The 19,851-nt window shown below is 35.0% G+C and overlaps 1 protein-coding gene across 1 annotated transcript in view; it reads left to right on the top strand.

The window, feature by feature from the left end:
- The window catches only part of Ispd (isoprenoid synthase domain containing), a gene marked incomplete at its 5' end in the record, with an annotated part of 254,789 nt that overhangs the window by 119,978 nt on the left and 114,960 nt on the right, over window positions 1–19,851 (top strand). Inside the window, 1 exon segment of the mRNA XM_013510696.1 lies at window positions 18,825–18,956. Within this exon segment, the coding sequence (XP_013366150.1) occupies window positions 18,825–18,956 (132 nt within the window).

Raw genomic sequence — 19,851 nt, 5'->3', positions numbered from 1 at the left:
AAGGATAGCACCAGGAAGAGAATCAATCCAATGTGTACTATATCATATAGTTTTGTTACTTTCATGCTCTTATATTAATGGAAAACATTAAAAATATGCATAAACACATATATGCATTTAATATTCCTTGCTAATGAGGAACAAATGACAACTGGGAAAATAGAGTGATTTTTTCTTTCATGTGCTAATAGCTCCTTATATTAGTTTCACAGGGTATTGAGCCTTTACTAAATTTAAGTTATAATAATCTAGGGTCCTGTTAAATTTTTTTACCAGATCTGAGACATGGATCTTTGTCACCTTCTACTTAACTGCTTGTTGTATATATTTTCTCGCATTAACCCTCTTTTTACTAGATTAATAAAATGTGTTTTTAAGTTATAAGTTCTTATACAACAAAACAAAAAAGAAAAAGAGAAAGCCATTTTACTTCTCACTGCCTCCCTTTTGGGTTTACTTTTTATAGTCTATATGTTTTCTGTTACTGGATTATTTGTCCTTATTTTCAGTGGTGTGTGGTATGTGCATGTGTGCATGCATGGAGATAGAGAGAGAGAGAGGGAGAGAGAGAGAGAAAGAAAGAGAGAGAGAGAGGGCAGACAGAGATGGAGACAAAGACAGAGACAGAGAGACAGACAACCACTGACTGACCCCAGGAACAGATCCAAACCCCTATTCCCCTTCAGCCTCAACCTTCTTGCTATTTCAGCCTTATGAATACTTTTTGTTTTCCTTCAGAGGAGTTATTGAATTCTTATAATGTTTCACAAGCTATATTAAAGTTTTCCTTTTCATCGCATGCACAGCCAAATCTGCAGAAATAAAATTACTTTTAGATTCTAAAAATTCTTTCATTTGTTTTCTGCTACTGTAGTCAGTCTCAAGTATTTCCTGCCTGAATCAATAATAAAACCTAAACAAACACTCGTTAAAAATACCTTCAATACCTTTTCCCAACTGTGGTCATGAAGGAATTCATTTCTAACACAAAGATGAGGAATGATGAAATCATTCTATGGGAAGTATTGAATAGAAAGAATCGACTGTGTTGTTCTAAGTTTTAGGAGATCTTCGCTTATAGCTAAGTGGTTAATGAAAAGCTTGTGTTGTGGGATATAGAAACTCCCTAAGATTAAGTATGATGGACACGTAACTGATGTGTAAAGAAATGATTCTCATAGGTCACACCTACCACGTATTCATTCTTTTGAAGAATAAAGGTCATTTATTTTCAGATACAGTGGTGTTTCAATACAATATTCAAACAGAAAAGAATTCCAAAACCTTTTTCTAATTTTCATAAATATGTTTTCTTAATCGAACATTGAGTTTTAATCACTCCTTCACTACTTTAATCACTTTATAAGATCTAATGTACCAAGTGCACAGAGGAAAACACAAATGAAACTAGACTGCTTTGTTAGGCATCTTACATTGATTTTAGCCATATAAGGAATTGCATAATTGATTTTGGTATTCAGTTTCCCAAAAATATGCCTGGAAATTTTTTACTAGATTTTGTTTGTGGCATTGAACTCTATTTAAATAATATCAGTGCTCTTCTACATAGTTCTCTCATGCTTTTTTTTACAAAGATGGAACCAAATTCATTTTTAATATTATTTCAGTTACATATCATACTTGTGTAATTAATAAAATAACATTTAATATATACATAGCATGTGTAAGCATGTACTGTCTCATTAGTGTAAGAACCTGAAAGGGTGAATAAAAACTAGGAGGTATGATAGACATTGTGAAACGAAAGGAAGATGCTCAAAAGTAAAGGGCAACTGGGGTGTGGGAAAAGAGAAGGGAAAGAAGGAGAAATTCTGTAAGTGTGTATATACAGGATAGCTAACACAGTTGTACTACTGTCTTCTATTGCTTTACTGAAAAGAACAGTTAATGATTACTTGATTGATCAATATTGCATGTCTCTGTTTTCCTGAGAAACCACTTTGAAAATATTAATACATAATATAACAATCATTGTTAATTTTCTACAACTTTGTCTGTAACTCTGTATTGTTTATATTGTTCTTATGCTGTTTTGTAAATGGATGTCTGTTAATGAAAAAACTGGAAAATAAAAATAAAAAAATATATATATATACATATGTACAGGTTTAGAATATTCAAAAGTGATTTACTGTTTGGAGAAAAATAAATTATGTTGTTGTAAATCCAACATGCTAAAGATGTTGAATGTGGAGTTACATTAGGGTACACAGACTAGGTCTACAAATGACAAGTATTGTATCTTTTAACCTGTCCAAGTGAGTTAATGTCTTGGAATTTCAGTTTAAACATTCTTTATCCGTAAACGAAGTGTATCCTTCTTGGAATCCAAATGTCTTCTCTTTCTAGAAATGTTTCTTATATAACAGCATATTGTAAACTCATCTCACTTTTATATGAGCTACAATGGGTGTTTTTAAGATATACCTATAGTAGAGCACTTTGGATAATAACAGGCATGTTAAACATGAGTCAGGTGGGTTGACTCAGCTATTTTTGAGATCATGTTTATGCTAATCTTTAATGCAAGATTCATGAATTATTTTTATATTTTGTTTTTATTTGTCCCTCTGTAATTCTCTTTTTTTCATATTTTAGTTTAGACTTTTGCTTTTAGCATTTCAGCCATCTTTTCTGTTGCTATTTCTTTTAACAAATCTTTATTTGTGTATATATGTATATATATTTTGGGCCTTACTTTGTGAGAATGATTTAGTGATTAAATGCACTTTTTTTTCTATTCATTTCATTTTCAACTTACTTTAGATCCTGTGTACTAAATACTTTCCAAAGAAATATCTTCTCTGTTTCCTAATGTAGATTTATATTGGATTAAATGCACTTTTTTTTCCTAACCATTTCATTTTCAACTTACTTTAGATCCTGTGTACTAAATACTTTCCAAAGAAATATCTTCTCTATTTCCTAATGTAGATTTATATTGGTTACTTAATGTAGATTTATATTGTATTTATTGAACATTTGTGTGACATGTATATTTTAAATACACATAGCTTATTTGATAATGTAATCTTTTTAATGGTATCTTAGATAAGTGAGGTATTATAGTATAATATAAGGTTATGTTTTGCTTTATCTGTTAAGGAAATAACTACATTTATGTTTTTGTTTCCTAAAGTAGGACTTGCTTTCTACAATGAGAATTCTTAATAATAAGAGCTTAATTAAATAACATGAAATGCTCCAGGGAAGTGCTCCATTGGCTTTGAATTCAAGGGGTACTGGTTCCTTTCCCTTCCATCTATCATCCTGCAGTTTAAGAACCTGGTAAACCCAAGAAAACAGCAGGTTAGCCCGAGAAGTCTCATTATGGGTGTAAAGAAGCATAGATTTAGAGGAATGAGCAGGTTTCACCTCTGAAACATGGGAGGAATAACACCTCTGCATTGACAGAGCAGCAGAGAAAATGGAGAGAAGTGGAAAGAGTTAAGAGTGGGTCTGATACAGTGGGAACTGCACATTATGGAGGGGTGAGGCTGGGCCTGAGCTCAAGGTATAACTTGTAATTGGAGCTCTGAAGTTACTCTGACCAGTAACATTGATGTGCCTTGTGTTTTCTCATTCTGAATGCAGCAAAAAAGTGGATTGGAGTAAGTAATGAGATTCCTTGATGTATTTTGTTTGGTTTGAAAGCTGGGCTTTCAAATCTTCCAATAAATAATGGTGGTAGCTAGGACTAGGGTAGTGCAATGGATGTAAAAGTTTGTATCTCACCCTCTCAAATTCATTTGTTGAAATTGTAACTCCCAAAGTGGTGGTATTAGCAGGTTGGACCCTTGTGAGTTGGGTCATGGGGGTAGAGCACTCATGAGCCTTCACAAGAAGAGGTATCCAGGTTCGTTTGCTCTTTTCACCACCTGAGGACATAAGGAGAAGAGGACAGTCTGCAGTATGGAAGAGCACCCTCACCAGAATATAAGCATCCTGACATACTGATCTGAGGTGTCCATGCTCCAGAGCTGCACCCGTTTTCTGTTAAACGGCACTCAGTATGTGGCATTCACTACGGCAACACAAACTAAGACAGGTAGTTTCTAGTGGGGACACACAGAAAAGGAATACTCCAGTTATGTTGAAGAAATCAAGGAATTAATTATTGGTGATTAATCAAATGAGACACAAAATATAACTTGTAATTTTTTGTCTGGGTAACTCATAGTAATACAGGGAACGTTAGAGCGGCATCCCCTGCTTTTGAACGTTGAGTAGGTAAATGGTTATCCCCAATTTATTGGGAGAATATAATTTGAACATTTTAGACATTCAAATACATTCTGTTCATGTGTACATGTGTAAGAGCTCTTGTTTCAAAGCTTATTTGGAACGTTAAGTTAGATGCTTCCATAGCTTCTTTAATATTTGAATTTTAATGTTATTTTTATATTGAATTACAAGTAAGGGAAGAATTTAAAACATTTTCTTTTATATTGCGACCTTGCCAAGTCTTCTACAGCCTCTGAATAATGGATCATGCTTTTTATGAAGCATTTCTGTAGTCAATACCTTATATTTTAAAAACCAAATTCTGGAATCCTTATCCATGGATAGCATCATTAGTAAACAGAAAGATGGTAAGAATATGACCCAACCGAAATGTTCCCTGAGGATAAAAATCTGTGGACACTTAAAACTGTATTACTTTTGTAGTTTCCTGAAAAGCCTGTACTATTCATTTATTGAAAGGATAGAAAGTGATGCAATGTGTGCAGGGAACTTCTTGATCCAGACATGCATAGGCTTGAATGCCATTAGCAACACACTTCTGTCTCGTACTTTTGAAAAGTAGAGTATGATTCAGTTCTACAGGCACCAGAATTTTCATTATGGGATTCTGAAATTTAGACTTAACTTTCCTTAAGGGTTGGAATACTGGATTCACTGGTTCCTGGTAAGGTGAAATTTCGCGAGTTGTCAAATAGTTCCAGTGTCCATGCTGGAAAACTCTTATTTGGGAATGACAGAACTAGATAACATCGTCTGCCTGCCTGCTCTGAGTAGTAATATTTCCATTTTTGAGTGTATTGTGAGAGGAGTATAAAGAACTTCTTTCTGATTTATTTCATGTGTTTATGATAAAGATTAAGTTGCCAGTTTGTTCAACCAGTGAGAATCATTGATGATCTCGTGTTTCCTGATCTTTGCATTTGGAAGAGGTGGAGCTCCCACTGTGCTCATAATCCTCAGAACCTTTCTAACAAGTGTGCATGCTCATGCGTATTATTAGTATAATTATGTCAGTGTTGGTCATAACCAACACTTACTGACTGCTTGAATAAAGTCAATCACTGGGCTGTTCTTTTTTAAGGCAAATGATCCCATTTAATCTTTAGAGCAGTCTTGAGAGTTGATTGTCATAAATGCTATAACCCTCAATTCAAAAATAAGCCTAGTGCTCAGTTCACTTTACCATGTAATATTCATGAGTACGATCAATATTTGTCCTCTTTGAGGAGTGGAAACCTATCCTGTTAGAAGGGAAAAACACCTTTGAAATTATTTAATGGAATACACTATTCTTATTTTATTTTATTTTATTTTATTTTATTTTATTTTATCTTTATCTTTGAGATAGGGTCTCGCTATGCAGTTCAGGCTGGCCTTGAGCTCACTTGGTAGCCAAGGCTGGTCTCGAATTTGTAACAATCCTTGTGCCTCAGCCTCCCGAGTCCTGGGATTACAGGCAAGTGCCACAACGCACGGCATCACTCTTCTTTTATAACAGGTAACTCGAGCCCTTTCTTTATCTGATTCTGAGATGCTTTCTTCATATTAGGAATTGAAATGTTTTTTCCTATCAATGGATAAGTAGTAAATAGTTTGTTTTGTGGGAAGTAGTCTTTGTCACAACTATGCAACTCTTTTATGGTAGTGCCAAGGCCACCAGAGACTATATGCTAGGGTATAGATGTGGATGACCCACAGAGGCTCATGTGTTAAAGGATAGTACCATGTGGTGCTGCGGGAGAGGTAGGCCTTACTGGAGGAAGTTAGTTCATTGAGGCCGAGTTTAAAGGTAATGGATTCACTTGTCTAGTGAAAAGAATTTTCAGGGCAGCACACAATTCAGACATAGCATAATTACCTGCTGCTTATAGCCAGATTTAGAGTGAGAATAGGGAACAGAATTGTAGAGTAAAAAGATCTGAGAAACTTGCAGTACCACCAGAAAGAGGTGTTGTCAAGGAGGGTACAGTGCTAAACAACACCATTAAAAAGAAGGCAGAGGGCTGGGGATTTAGCTCAGCGGCAAAAGCGCCTGCCTGGCAAGTGCAAGGTCGTGAGTTCGGTTCCCGGTACCGGAGAAAAACCAAAAAAAAAAAAAAAAAAAAAAAAAGAAGGCAAATATATTGCATTGGGAAAATAGGAAAGATGTTTTGAGCACATCAAGAAGTTGGCAAGACCTACTCATTGCCAACATCAGAGGCAATTTAGAGTGTAACTTTGTTAGAGTGTACCTTTATTTCCAAGACTTCCATTTGAGAAGAATATCCAGGAGTACCATACCCACACCACAATGGCAGTGAGTTATTTTCCTGGGATTCATTTCTGTTTTAAACCATCAAGGCACTCAGAGGCTGCTGCAACCATGACCTAGGATAGCTCACACCAGCAGCAGATCTTAGCATCTTCCACATGATCCTAGATTTACAGGCATTCAGAATGCAAGAGTTATGGGATAGGATAGTGAGGCTCCCTACGTAAGATTTCAAAGGACGTTGTGGTGGGCCAGGCAGTGTGTGGTGGGTGGAGGGGTCCCTTCAGGCAGTCTCAGACAGGGAACATTTGAAGCTATGAGTAAAGGCTAAGTTGCAGTAGGAATCCCAGAATTTTAGAGATGCCAAAATATGCAATACCTGCTGCTTTATATTCATGCCGATAGTATTGATAGTTCCATCTGAGTTTTTAGGTTATTATTTCCTGTGTATAAATTTAAACTATGAATTTTACTAATTGGGCTTTATAGTATACTCTCCATATTTTTCAGTATAGTTCAGTTTTTTAATTTTCTAGAATGCTTTTGAGAAAAACAACTTTTTATTTCAAAATCTTAATTATCTAACAGATGTTTGCTTTCAGTTTTTAATAAGGTATATGTGTCAGTAAATAACTGCTTATATCTTACTTGTTTTGTATATACACCAAAAAGTAGCACTAACTTTTAAAGTGTTTTCATTGCTAAATGAGATTTTTAATCTTAAAATGAAATTTCTAAGGTAATAGTCCAACATTTTCAGAGGAACCATCTTTTTTCATTTGTCCCCAAATATATTTTAAATGGGTCACTATATAAAGCAAACAGTGTAGAGCACCAATTTGATCTTTTAATTTATATGTGTAACTTATATAGTACTTGTATGTTTAATAATTCCAAGTTAATTTTGATGAAAAGTCTGAAAGAAATTATTGCAATTCTTTTCCTGTTTGCATTTGGATTTTGTTTGGGTCATGCAGTACATTGATCTGTTAGATAATTATAATATTAACTAAAGGAAGGGTTGTTTCTTGCAGTCTCACTATCCTGTTTAAGAAAATATGCTTAACAGCCTGAAAATGAATAGTGTGTACATTTACATAAATATAAAATTGGAGGAAAGTTGCCTTCAAATTTGTTATAAGTGCTAAGGTGATATCAATAAATACGATAATACTCATCTCTTGTTAACCTATACCATGATGGAGCCATTAACTATTTGATTCATTGAAGATTTTTATGAATTTTATGCAGGACTAGTTAATATATTAGTATAGGGCTAACTCTTCCCTACAACTGACACAAGACCATTCTTAGTACTTTACCAAATGTCTTAAAATTACACGGATTTTTAATCTGGCTCATGGCTACCATTACTCTTTCCAACCTTGTGTACATCAAGCACCATTTCCACTAATATGGAGTTCTTTCTGCAGTCTGAGTTCTCTTACATGTGTTCACTGACTGCTAACTGCCATTGTGAGTGGGATACTTCGATAATCTCCAGACTTCTCTCTCTGGAGCTGTGTTACCTTTGGCATTCTGAAGGTCACCTTGGCTTTCCTGCACTCTCCTCTTCATGTTTCAACTCAGAGATGAAGCCCACATTACCCTGAAACTTTTTTAAAGCAGTAAGATTGTGTACAGGTATTTCTCACTTCATTTGCGTCCTATCTCTCAAGCCTTGTTCCTCCTTCATTGTCTCACATGTAGTGTCTTTAAAACCATTGTCTTATGTAGTTTGTTTACTTTTTTAATTGTTCCAAATGGAAAGATAAATTTGGTCTTTGTAGTAACATTTAGGCAGAAATGAAAATTCTTAGGTAGCATAGACATGTAAGTTAATGATCAACTCAACTTAATGGAATATATGACTAGTGATGATATTAAATCAGCTTCTTTTGCTTCATATAAACTCATCTTTTGTTTGTTTGTTATTGGGAATCAAACTCAGCACCTTATGCTTGCCAGGCAGGCGTTTGTGCCACTTAGCTATACCTGCAGCCCTACAAACTTGTTCATTAACACCTTTTACAGTGATGGAATGCTCTGGAGAGGTAGAGCAAGGTGTTGTCTTCTCGTAGAAGAATGAATTTAAGTAGCTATTCATTCAAAAATACCTTCATGATATCTTAAGTAAACCAAAATAAGGTCACATTTTACTACAGTAATAAGAAAACACTTGCTGGCTGTAGTGGTGCATACCTATAATCCCAGCACTCTGGGAGTTAGAAGCGAGAGGATCACAAGTTCAAGTCTAGCCTGGGTAACTTAATGACTTAGTAAAATCCTGTCTCAAAAATCAAAGCAAAACTAATAAGACATAGCACTCTTTACTTGGCAGGAGAGAGGGAATTTCACAGGACTTTGCCTTGGACCTCCCGGCTGTACCTCTGCTGGGCCACTGTTGGTAGCCCCAGGTTCAGAAGGTTCACAGCAGGCCAGCTTCAGCATCCTTTGGTATCTGGCCAGTGACAACTCCACTGAGCTTCTCTTGTGCCTTGATGCCATTTCTGCTACAGGAAGTCCACAGAGGAAGTCAGTATGTAAAAACTGGGAAGTACCTACTTTCTTAAACACACAGGCATAGTTGCACAACCACAAGGACCAAGAACAGTGTGGAAAATCTGATATTACCGAATGATCAATATAAAGTGCCAGTGAAGGAGTGAAATTGTCCAATCTGCCTGATAAGAATTTATAAATAATTGTTTGAAGGAAGCCCAGAAAACTTCAAGGAAGTAGAAAGAAATAATTAGCTAAAAAATTGAAATGATAAATGGGATGACATGCCAATTACTTTCACCTGATTATTATACATATATTGAAATACTATAGTGCACCCCATAAAGGAACAATTACTATGTATCAGTTGAAAATAAAAAAAAGTGAAATCATTAGATATACCCTAATCTAATCTAACTGTGCTCTTAGAACAAGAGATTGGGTATACTCACAAGGAGATAGGAAAGGTCTGTAAGGATGTACCGAAAGACAGGTATCTGCAAGAAGATGCCTCTGGGGAAACCAAACCTACAGATAATTTGGTCTGGGACTTCTAGCTCCTATGCTGTGAGAAAGAGAAAGAGCAAGAAAAGTCCTGTACATTTCCAGAAAGTAAAACTGAGTCAGTTGTCTCTTAGGAACAGGAGTGAATACTTACATACTCTTACACACACACACACACACACACACACACACACACACACGCACAATTTTGAAGCTTTTTAAAAATTTGTACAGGATGGTTTTAAAAATTTAAATTTACTTTTAGGATGATTTTCCAAGAAATTGAAAAAAAAATCTATAAATACTACCACAAAGAGAAAAATTATGTTCAGAGTAACAAATATATGATGGAGAACTGATTAAATATTGTGTCCATTATAAATCCAAAATGATAACTGGTTAATTTAAATATGTCTTAATCACCTGACCATCAGAGTTTGGGTTTCTTCTGTAGGAGAATCTTAGTCGTATACTTTCCATCAATTGCTTAGAATCAGGTTATGTTTTATGGTGTCTCACATCGGGATTATGGCCTTGCATAGATTTTTTTCTTAATTTTTAAATGTAGGTATCTTCTTATTGATGTGAGCACGTATGTGTTTGCTCCATCATTAATCATGATGACCATAATATAAAATATATATAATATATAAGTATATATAATATATATAATATATATAATATAATGCTATCAATTATATTCTTGACCATATATTATATAATATAATGCTATCAATTATATTCTTGACCATATTCTTTATAGGGCTTGTTGACTTCTGCTTCTAATCTGTACCAGGTTTGTTTGTTGAATTACATGTCTCATACTCTGAATTTGTTTTTTTTTTTTGGTTTTTCTCCGGTACCGGGAACCGAACTCACGACCTTGCGCTTGCCAGGCAGGCGCTTTTGCTGCTGAGCTAAATCCCCAGCCTCCTAACCCTAACCTCATACTCTGAATTTGCTCAAGTGTGAAAGTGATGTTTGAATTGCACGATCATCTTTTGATCCTGAGGGGAGCTTTTCAGAAAGTGGCAGATTAGAAAAGAATTTGGATTGTTTGGTAAGAAATTGATCCAGTGAATCAACCTACTGAGTTCCTAACTAGTATGTTATGGTTGAGATTTTCTTTCTTGCTCAATCCAGTTGATGTCGCAGTGCTGACGAATTGTTTAGAGACAAGTGTACAAACTGCCCCTCAAAACTCACTTGCTTGTTACAAAATGCCAGTGCTGCAGTTAAACCTAAATACTGAGGTTTTAGTTTGAAAAACAACTCATACATTAACATCTTTTGTCTTAAAACAAATAATATGCATGCTATAGTTTTAACACTACTGACCTAGGGCTTTTTGCTACATGTAGCTGAATGTATCCTAATTAAGAAGCTGGAAATTCAAAATTTCTTTTCATCAGAATGCTGGGTCAGAGGGGCCAGGGATATAGCTCAGCGGCACAAGCACCTGCCTGCAAGTGTTTGGTCTGCAAGGTCCTGAGTTTGATTCCCAGTATCAAAAAAAAAAAAAAAAATGCTGGGTTGGTCCCTTCTCTTGGTCTCTTACGTTTTATTTCTTCTTCAACACCTTTTTTGTGTTGCATAAATTTCTTTTTTAGATAAGTATTTCTTCGGAAGGGTGTATATAAACTATACTTCCTGAGTCATGGTATGTTTAACAGCCGCATATACCTTGTCTGTATATATTGAAATATCTATATTTAACTTTAAAAAGTTATTGAGTACGTGAATGAATTTTTTTTTTAAAAAGGACTCACAACTTTGTACTAACTATAACAGAATCACTTACATAGACTGAAGATGAAGGGCTGGAAAACATATTCTGGAAAAGAGCAGGATTGCTGTGCTTGTGTCTGATAAAATAGACTTTAAACCAAAAGCTGAGAAAGGTCTTTATATGCTGCTGAAGGAGTTGGTTCAGCCAGATGGTGTAGCATTTTAGGTAAGTGTATGGAGCCAACGTTGAGGCACCTTAATATATAAAGCAACTATGAATAGTCCTGAGAGTAGAAATAGCCTGCCGTGTAGTTTTAGGGGACACTAACACCTCACTGTGAGCAGAGGAAAGGTCATTCAGACAAGATTGGGAAAGAAATACCAGACTTAAACTATTGTCTGGTCAAGTGAGCTTAACAGACATATAGAGAGTGTTTTATCCAGCATGAAGAATATATTCCTTCTCAGCTCCACATGGAACATTCCTCAGGATTAATCATGTTAGCTTGTGTAACAAGTCTTAAGAAATTTATGAAGATTGAAATTATTATTTCTCAGATTATTAACTTTCTTGAATAATAAGAGAGGAGTTGGTGGAGGCTAATTTAGTATTGCTTACATATTGTACATGCCTGAATTTTATGTATTTTGGCCATATCTTTGAATACTTCACATTTTCTTCTGTACTCCAGATACTGTATTTTCTGCAAAGCTCTTTTACAATTATTTTCTCTGTTGAAACACACTCAATGCACATATATATTGATATATATATATATATATATATTTAAAATCATCTGTGAATGTAGGTATAAACATCAGAATCACCTCTTAGATATTCTAGATAGTATAATGGACTTTATAGTACTTGGCCAAAATGCACAAAGTCTCTTTATGTGTGGACTCCAAAAATATTCATCACTTTAAAAAAATCACATAATTCTGATCCAGACAGCATTAAAATCAATTGTTGTTTAAGCAGTAATGAGTTTAATGTCAAGTAAACTATGACAATTCACTAAAATATACAGATGTGCCAATTTAAAATGGTTCAACTTGAGCCTTTTTTGAGTTTGCAGTTGTGTAAAAGACATACATATTCAGTGCAAACTGTTTTTTGATTTTCGGACATTGAGCTTTTTCTGGGCTTGGATGAGCAGTGTGGTGCTGTTGCCCCGTGCTGGCCAGGGGTGGTGCCCTGCAGCTCTTGGCCAGCTAGGCAGGCACAGAGATGAACAACTGGTTCTCCATAGTTACTGTGTTGCTTTGTTGTGGTACTTGGGAGGTTAGGCCTGTTAAATGCATTTTTACTTACACTATTATAAACCTACAGTTTGCTCAATTACATATTGATAACTTCAAAGTGGTTTCTCAGGACAGCACATAGAGACATGAAAGATTGATCAAATGATTAATCATTAACTGTTCCTTTCAATAATGTGTATAATATGTCAGTAGTACAACTATGTTAACTATCCTGTATATACAGCAACCATTGTTAATTTCCTGTCACCTTGTCTGTAATTCAGTATTACTTGTATTGTTCTTGTGCTATTTTGTAAATGGATGTCTGTTTGTTAATATGTTTTCCTTCTTTTATTTTTAAAATAAAAAATAAGCCTACTGTTCGCTTATCAGAATGTACAGTGCAGTTACACTATAATGGGAGGAGTGTTTGTATAAATATGGTACAGTAGACAGTGGAATTTTGAAGAACCATCTATCTGGTTGTAACTTTCTTCACTGATGATTTATATTCTCTGGTAGTTTTTTGAAGAGGAAAAAATAAATAAATAAATAGGCATTAAAATAGATAAATAAATAGGCATTGAATAGAAAAAATTAGGCATTAAATAAATATATTAATTGGTGTTATATATTAATAATTTAGATTATTACTACATATTAATAATTTAGAACATTTTTAACTTTTGATTTTAAAATTTGTTGCAGATCATACAGATGTTAATTAAGATAATTGTGGATATTTGTCATACTTAAGATAATTGTGCTACACTACAACTGCAGCAAGATTAGGTTTTTATAAGAGCGGCTAATTTATGAAATAATTTGAAGAAAAGTTTATGATTTTTTAAAAATGCTTTCAAACTTTTTTCCTGGTTGCTTAAATGTGAAGTTTTAATTTTGTTACTTTTATTTCTCAACTAAAGATCTGAAGCAGTCTGTACATAAATGAAACATTTGTACTGATATTATAAAACATTTACTTTGTAAGTGTTTGAATAAAAAAATTCAAATTTCTTTGTATGGTTAATGTTTGTTTGTGGTGCTGGAGATTGAAACCAAGGCCTGGAGCATGTAACACAAGCACTGTGTCGCTGAGCTACCATTCATCCCAGCTTGTATGGTTAGTATTTTAATGCAAGATGCTGCTTTTCTTATTTACTACCTTATTGTTAAAAGTCATTATTTCTCAACCTAGCAGTATTGCTGGTATTGTATTTCGTGAACATTCATAAATGAGTTTTAAAGCGTTTGCTCTGAACTTCAATGATAGCTTATAACTTAATTATTTTCTATTCATTAGCATTGTAAGTTGTCTTTCATGACATTTATTTAAGCTTGTTCTTTAGTGAAGTGGTTCAATATTAGATATTTGTTCTTTTTTTACTTTTAAAAAGTACTGTTCATTAAATTAAAGTAATTTTCATTAATAGAATCCATATAACTCATAAATAGTTGAAGTAAGATGAAAGTTTTTCTACAACTTTTTCTAATTGTTGAGATAAACTATTTCTTTGATCTGCCTAGTAATTGGCCTGTTTCATCATTTATTAGGTTTCCTTCATATTTCTTTTGAAAAGAGATGTTTTGAAGATGCTGGGACTAATTCACTCAATTTATTTTTCTATACACATATGTAGATAATTTTGAAGGGTCTATTGTGTGGATTCAAAGAATCTCTCCTGCCTATCTACTGATTCAAAGTTCTTTATTTGATAATTACCAGAACTTTCATTCTGACTGTACTTCCTTCCACTGTGGTGGGCATTAAGCAATGCATTATTTGGGTAAGTGCTTAAGCTTCACAAATTAACTTTCTTCTTAGTCAAATAAACAGAGCACTTCCCCTCATACCAGCAGTCTTAACTTTCTTCTGTAGCCTTCCTGTGAGCATGGACTCTGGAATAAAGGGAAAGTGTTCAACGTGGGGTTTAAAGGAGTACCATGTTCAATATTAGTTACACTCTTTTAATGAATGTATCTCTCCTGAGAAACAAGTGGGAAAAAAAATCACAGTTGAAAATATAAAAAAAATTAATTGGAACTCATCTGGGGCCAAGAATATATTAAATGGTTGCTAGACAAATCTAAAGCATGTGTAGAACTGGATGCAGAAGACAGAGGAGGCTCAGAGGAGCCCTTCCAACCCCGGAGTGCCAGAAGCTGGGCCCACCCACAAAGTCATGAGGGCCGTCCACATGTTAAATGTTTAGGCGGTGTGTCAGTGGGCTTGAGTAACTTTGCTACCTTTTATTCAAGTGAAGTTGTAGATTCTGCTTTAGAGAGTAGAAGAAAATATCTTTCCCCTTTTTTACATAGTATATATAAAAAAGAATCCTTCAAGGTATCGTATTAATCAGAAATAGTTTTACCATAATTTCCATGTGAGTTAGTGAACACTGAAAGATATTTAAAAAACCACAAAGTTACATGACGTAGCTATTAGCACATCCATAGAACTCAACGTAGATGAAATGTTTCGCTATATTTCAGTGGATGTGAACCTGTCCAGTATGTATATTTTCTTAGCCCCCAAAATTACGTTTTTGCCTCATTTACTGCAATACTTGTAAAACGTTGCTCTGATTGTATAAACTTTCCTGGCTTTAAAAAAATGAAATTTTTTTGGTAACAACTGATCCCACTCCCCAGTTCATAAATACAGTAGTTGTTACGTTGTAGAAGTTGGATTTTAGTAGCACTGGGTAAAGTATGTTCGTAAGATTCAAGGTACTGGGGACAATACCTGTGGGAGATTGCTTCTGTTTTCCACGTCACCAGGCTTTTGCAGCTGGTGAAAGAATTTTGAGATGCATCCTACTCCTTTACACATGAAGTTTGTTAACCTGATTAGACATTCCCAAACACCAATGTTTATAATCGAATTTCATTAGAAGTTATAGCATCAGCTAGCCCAGTGCCCAGTAAATAGTGAATATTCACAATCAGGACCTGTAATGTTACTGGTACATCTTGCTAATCAGGTCTTCAAGGTTCCTTATAATATTAAGTACTTGACTGTATAGAGTAACATGGGTAGGGTGGTTAGATATATAACAGCTTGCTTACAACTCACTTTTGTATGCCATACCTTTGATTTTTTTTCCGGTTTGATATAGTTCTTTTTAGTTTATTGGTACCTCTGTGTAGTACACAATGTTCACATTCCTGTGGGAAGTTGGTACATGTACAAAACACATCTAAATTCCTTTTTCCATGCCCTGTGTCTTTCCTCCTGCCCGCTTCTACCCACCACTTGACCCCTTCCTTTCTTTGCATGTTTGCAGTATGTAATGCTTACCTTCCTCGTGTGGAGTTGGTACAGGGACATAACGCCTTCCAGCTCCTTTTTTCATCCTTTATCCCTGCCTTCCCTCCATCCCCTGTCCCCCTTTCCCTTTGAGAATGGTCTACTTCCTATTATCTATGTTTTATTTCGCTGTTTATTTTTACTCTCGGTTTCTCACATGAGAGAAACAACGTGATGTTTAAGCTTGTGTATCTCATGTACATACCTTTAATTCTTGGAATGTGAAGAGTTCTGGCCTACTGATACCTTTAAGTGTCAAGAAAGTTTTGTTTCAGAGAACTAATATCTGCTGTATCTTACAGACCTACACTGGAGTGAAAAACCTTTTGGTCCCCTTTTAGAGTCTCATGAGTTTGTAGGATTTCTAGAAATGATTGTCCATTTCCTTCATTTCATCCTACATACTTTTACCATACTGTGTGCCTGTCAGAAAAGCTTTTATGTTATCGGTAAATAGCAGAGTTAGTGCTATATAATGTGGATGGGGCATCAGATCATAGGCTAATTTCCTAGATGAGAACAGTCAAAAAAAACAGGGATAGAATGGCAACCTTAAAAGGAAAAGGAGAAAGCCCTCAATTTGGCCACTGAGCAGGAAGCACAAACCTTTACTTTTTAAAGAAGTGGGCAAGGAGCATTTGCTCCCCAAGCTGACCTGCAGAGAGGCACCTCAGCTGCTTGCAGGTGCAGTTCCTGCTGGGTCAACTTCTCTGTGCAGAGCTCTTCCTAGTACCTTGTTTCTTTTCCAATTTATGTTTCCATTCTTTCTCTTTTGCCTTTTAAATATCTACAGAGGTTATCATTAAAAATTAAAGTTGTCATGTATTCTTTGCCATAAGCCCTTTTTCCACAAATTCTTCCCCATCTTTAAGTGATATATTTCATGACTTAAAATTTGTTGGGAAAACTTATTAAACCACAATTGTCTATGTAGTTATTGTAGTTAAGCTGTAAGGTTGCCCAGGTTGTGCATTGCAAAACTCCAGATGAGAAAACTTCACTCAGGAAAACTATGAGGAACTTGATGCCCAATGGCATTTCATGGTATCTAGGAATAAGGTAGTTATACACTTTTAAAAATTAAATAGTATTTTAAGCATTTTAATACTAAATGGCAGGGTCGTCTCGAATCCAGCTGGCTCTGTGTCATAGTAATCTGGAAGCATGGGCTCAGGAGAGGATTTTGCTTCCTCTCTGAAGTCTCTCCCCAGGCTTCAGATTGTTACTAGGATGACAGTTTCTGAAATTTTCTTCAGTTTGGTGAATTAGCCTTCTTTCTGTTTGCAAGACTCTGCCTGTCGTATGAGTTCAGCTAAATATTTCAGACTTATAAGAAGCAGCCTTTGTGGCCCTAACTGTTCAACTATGTGCAGGAGTGGAGGTGGGTGTGTCATCTCCCGCCTCATGGGTAGACCGCCACACCCCATTCTGAGCAGCTCAGGAGTGAGACGAGGAGACCACAGCAGGTGGGGTGTCAGCTCCCCCAGTAGATGGGTGAAGCTAGGACTAGGAATGGCCACTTCTTATGCTAGCTTATGAGCATTTAGGGTCCAGGTCCCAAACACCTGCTTGTAAGCTAAACTATGTGGACAGCTGCCACTGTATTTGTGGTTCATTCACAGTTCTTTCAGCCCAGCTGTGGTTCACCAGGTAGGCACCTTCCTTTTACCATAAGCAGTGCTGCCTCAAAGCAGCTAAAATTCTAACAGTGTAAATTCCAGGAAAACAGAGCTAAGAGGTGAGCCCAAGATTACAAGGTCACCTCGTCAGCTGTACTGTAGGTAGAACATTTCTGGTTTTATTTTTTTTTTTAAAGTGCTTTCCTGCCTTTATCTATTCTTTTGATTTTATTGTAGATTGAAACTGCTAAGGTTTTAAATATATATGTATTTTAATTGATATATAACATTTGCATTTATATTGTTTAGATTTCAGGGGGAAGTAACTGTATGTGTATGACTTTAACTGTGTTTAATAAAACATTCCTCAAAGTAGTTGGTGAATGTCTACTAAATCTGTAGGTTTTACACTCTATAATTCCACTTAAAAATTGGTGTGATGGGGCTACAAGTGTAGCTCAAGTGTGTGGCTAGCATGCAGGTGGCTCTGGGTTCAGTCTTCAGCACCATTGTAAATAAGTGAGTAATGTGTTTTCCCTGGAAAAGGAAAATGCAGTGTTAGAGGGTAAAAAAGTCCCTTTGCTATGTGTTACAGAAAAAACATAATACAATGATGTGCGTTTTCTATGGAGTACTTTTATGTGTGGGTGAGTAGAAGGAAGCCAGTGTATTTATATAAGAGTGTGAGGGTGGATTGAATTTTCAGATACTTCTGTTAATAAATACATTTATGAGGACAATATATGACTTAAGAGATTTTTAAATTTTAGTTTTGCATTAGAATGTATGTGTTTGCTAATGTTCATGTTATGTGTATATTTACCTTTAAACTGTTGCTTTTAAACCTGTTGTGGTTTAGGCCACTTATTTTCATAAGAGACAGTTTCTTGTGGGACCTCAGTAATTTGGAGAATTGAAGGAACATCACCCCAAGGGCCTTAAAAGTGAAATAAATATAATGTTTAAAAATGCTGACTTCAGTATTTTTTTTTTTTTAAAATACTGTTTAATATTGCTTAAAAAAGTATTTATATAAAATTGTCTGGATTTACTTTAGCAAATAGATAGTTAATAGAGATGCCCTTTTTTCATTGTTGTAAAAACACTTTACCAAATTCATTTCTACTCTTCAATTTCATTTATATTTCTTACTATGTCTGCTGAAATGTCTAGTCCTAAGTAGAATGAGTATTTATATTTTTTCCTATCGTATTCTCAGTATTTATTGTATCTTATACATGATTCATTGACCTTTTAAATATATATATATGTAGTCTGAAACAAAACTAGAAATTAACATAAATTAATAAAACAATTAGAATATTATAACCACACTTTGAGCCTTTTTTCGGTGAAACTTGAAGGTAATGATATCCTGTTGCCTTTTTTTATTTTGCAGGTGCATTTTCTTGATTTTGAAGTAGGACCTCTCAGTCAGAAAATGGAAAGCCTAATGTGGATTAGAGAATTTGCAATAGAAGCGAAAAAGAGAAATATTTTATTATGTGGTCTTCTAATAAATTATTCACAGGTAGGTAAAATGTTGGTACCTGAAGAATGTATATTCTCTAGATTTTAATTTTAATAGTAGGAAACTGATTTTATTGAAAGGAAAGTATATTAATGATAAGGAAATTACTCATCTGTTCCTGTACTGTAACAAGTAGAACATCTTGACTCTAATAGAAAAAGAAACACAAATGTTTTTGGAAAAAGTTGTAAATGAGTGGATATCTCATACTGGGTAGCCTACATTGAATTGCCAGTTTTTTTAGTAAGTAAAATTTAGGATGCCCAGTGGAAATTGAACTTTAGATAAGTTAAATTTTTATTTTTCAAATTTGGAATTAAATTTTTTTTTTTTTTTTTTTTTTCTCTGGTACCGGGAACTGAACTCACGGCCTTGCGCATGCCAGGCAGGCGCTTTTGCCGCTGAGCTAAATCCCCAGCCCCTTGGAATTAAATTTTAAGATGTAATTTAACTCCTATATTTAACAGGCAGCCCTACAAGCGTACAGCTCATATCCTGTGATATACAAAATTGCTCACATTTGTTAGGTTAAAAATACTAGCATTCAAGTCTTTTGCTCTTCTGACATGTTATTTAAATACTTGAAATCAATGCCCAAAGCTCAGATTATGAGGGATTGTGGGAATAAACTTCATTGTCAGTCTGTTTAATAGCAGTAAGTCAGTTAACTTGAAGAGAAAATGAGCTAGCATTATAGATTCTTTGTGGAGAGACATACTTTTGGAAACCAAGACTTTGGAGCATCTGTTAGAGAAGCTTGATGTGTATAGATAGATAGCCTTGTGTATAGATAGCTTCCATTGCACTGTGACTACTTTATAGTCTCTGAGGTGTGCCAAACAGGAGGCCTGGGAAGTCACTCATTTGTCTTTTTAGAGGTCTGGAATAACAGTGA

This window comes from Chinchilla lanigera, unplaced genomic scaffold (genome assembly GCF_000276665.1).
Source record: "Chinchilla lanigera isolate Chin_1 unplaced genomic scaffold, ChiLan1.0 scaffold00009, whole genome shotgun sequence".
Lineage (NCBI taxonomy): Eukaryota > Metazoa > Chordata > Mammalia > Rodentia > Chinchillidae > Chinchilla > Chinchilla lanigera.
Note: the sequence above shows the minus strand (reverse complement) of the source record. Positions and strands in the feature narration are given on the sequence as shown.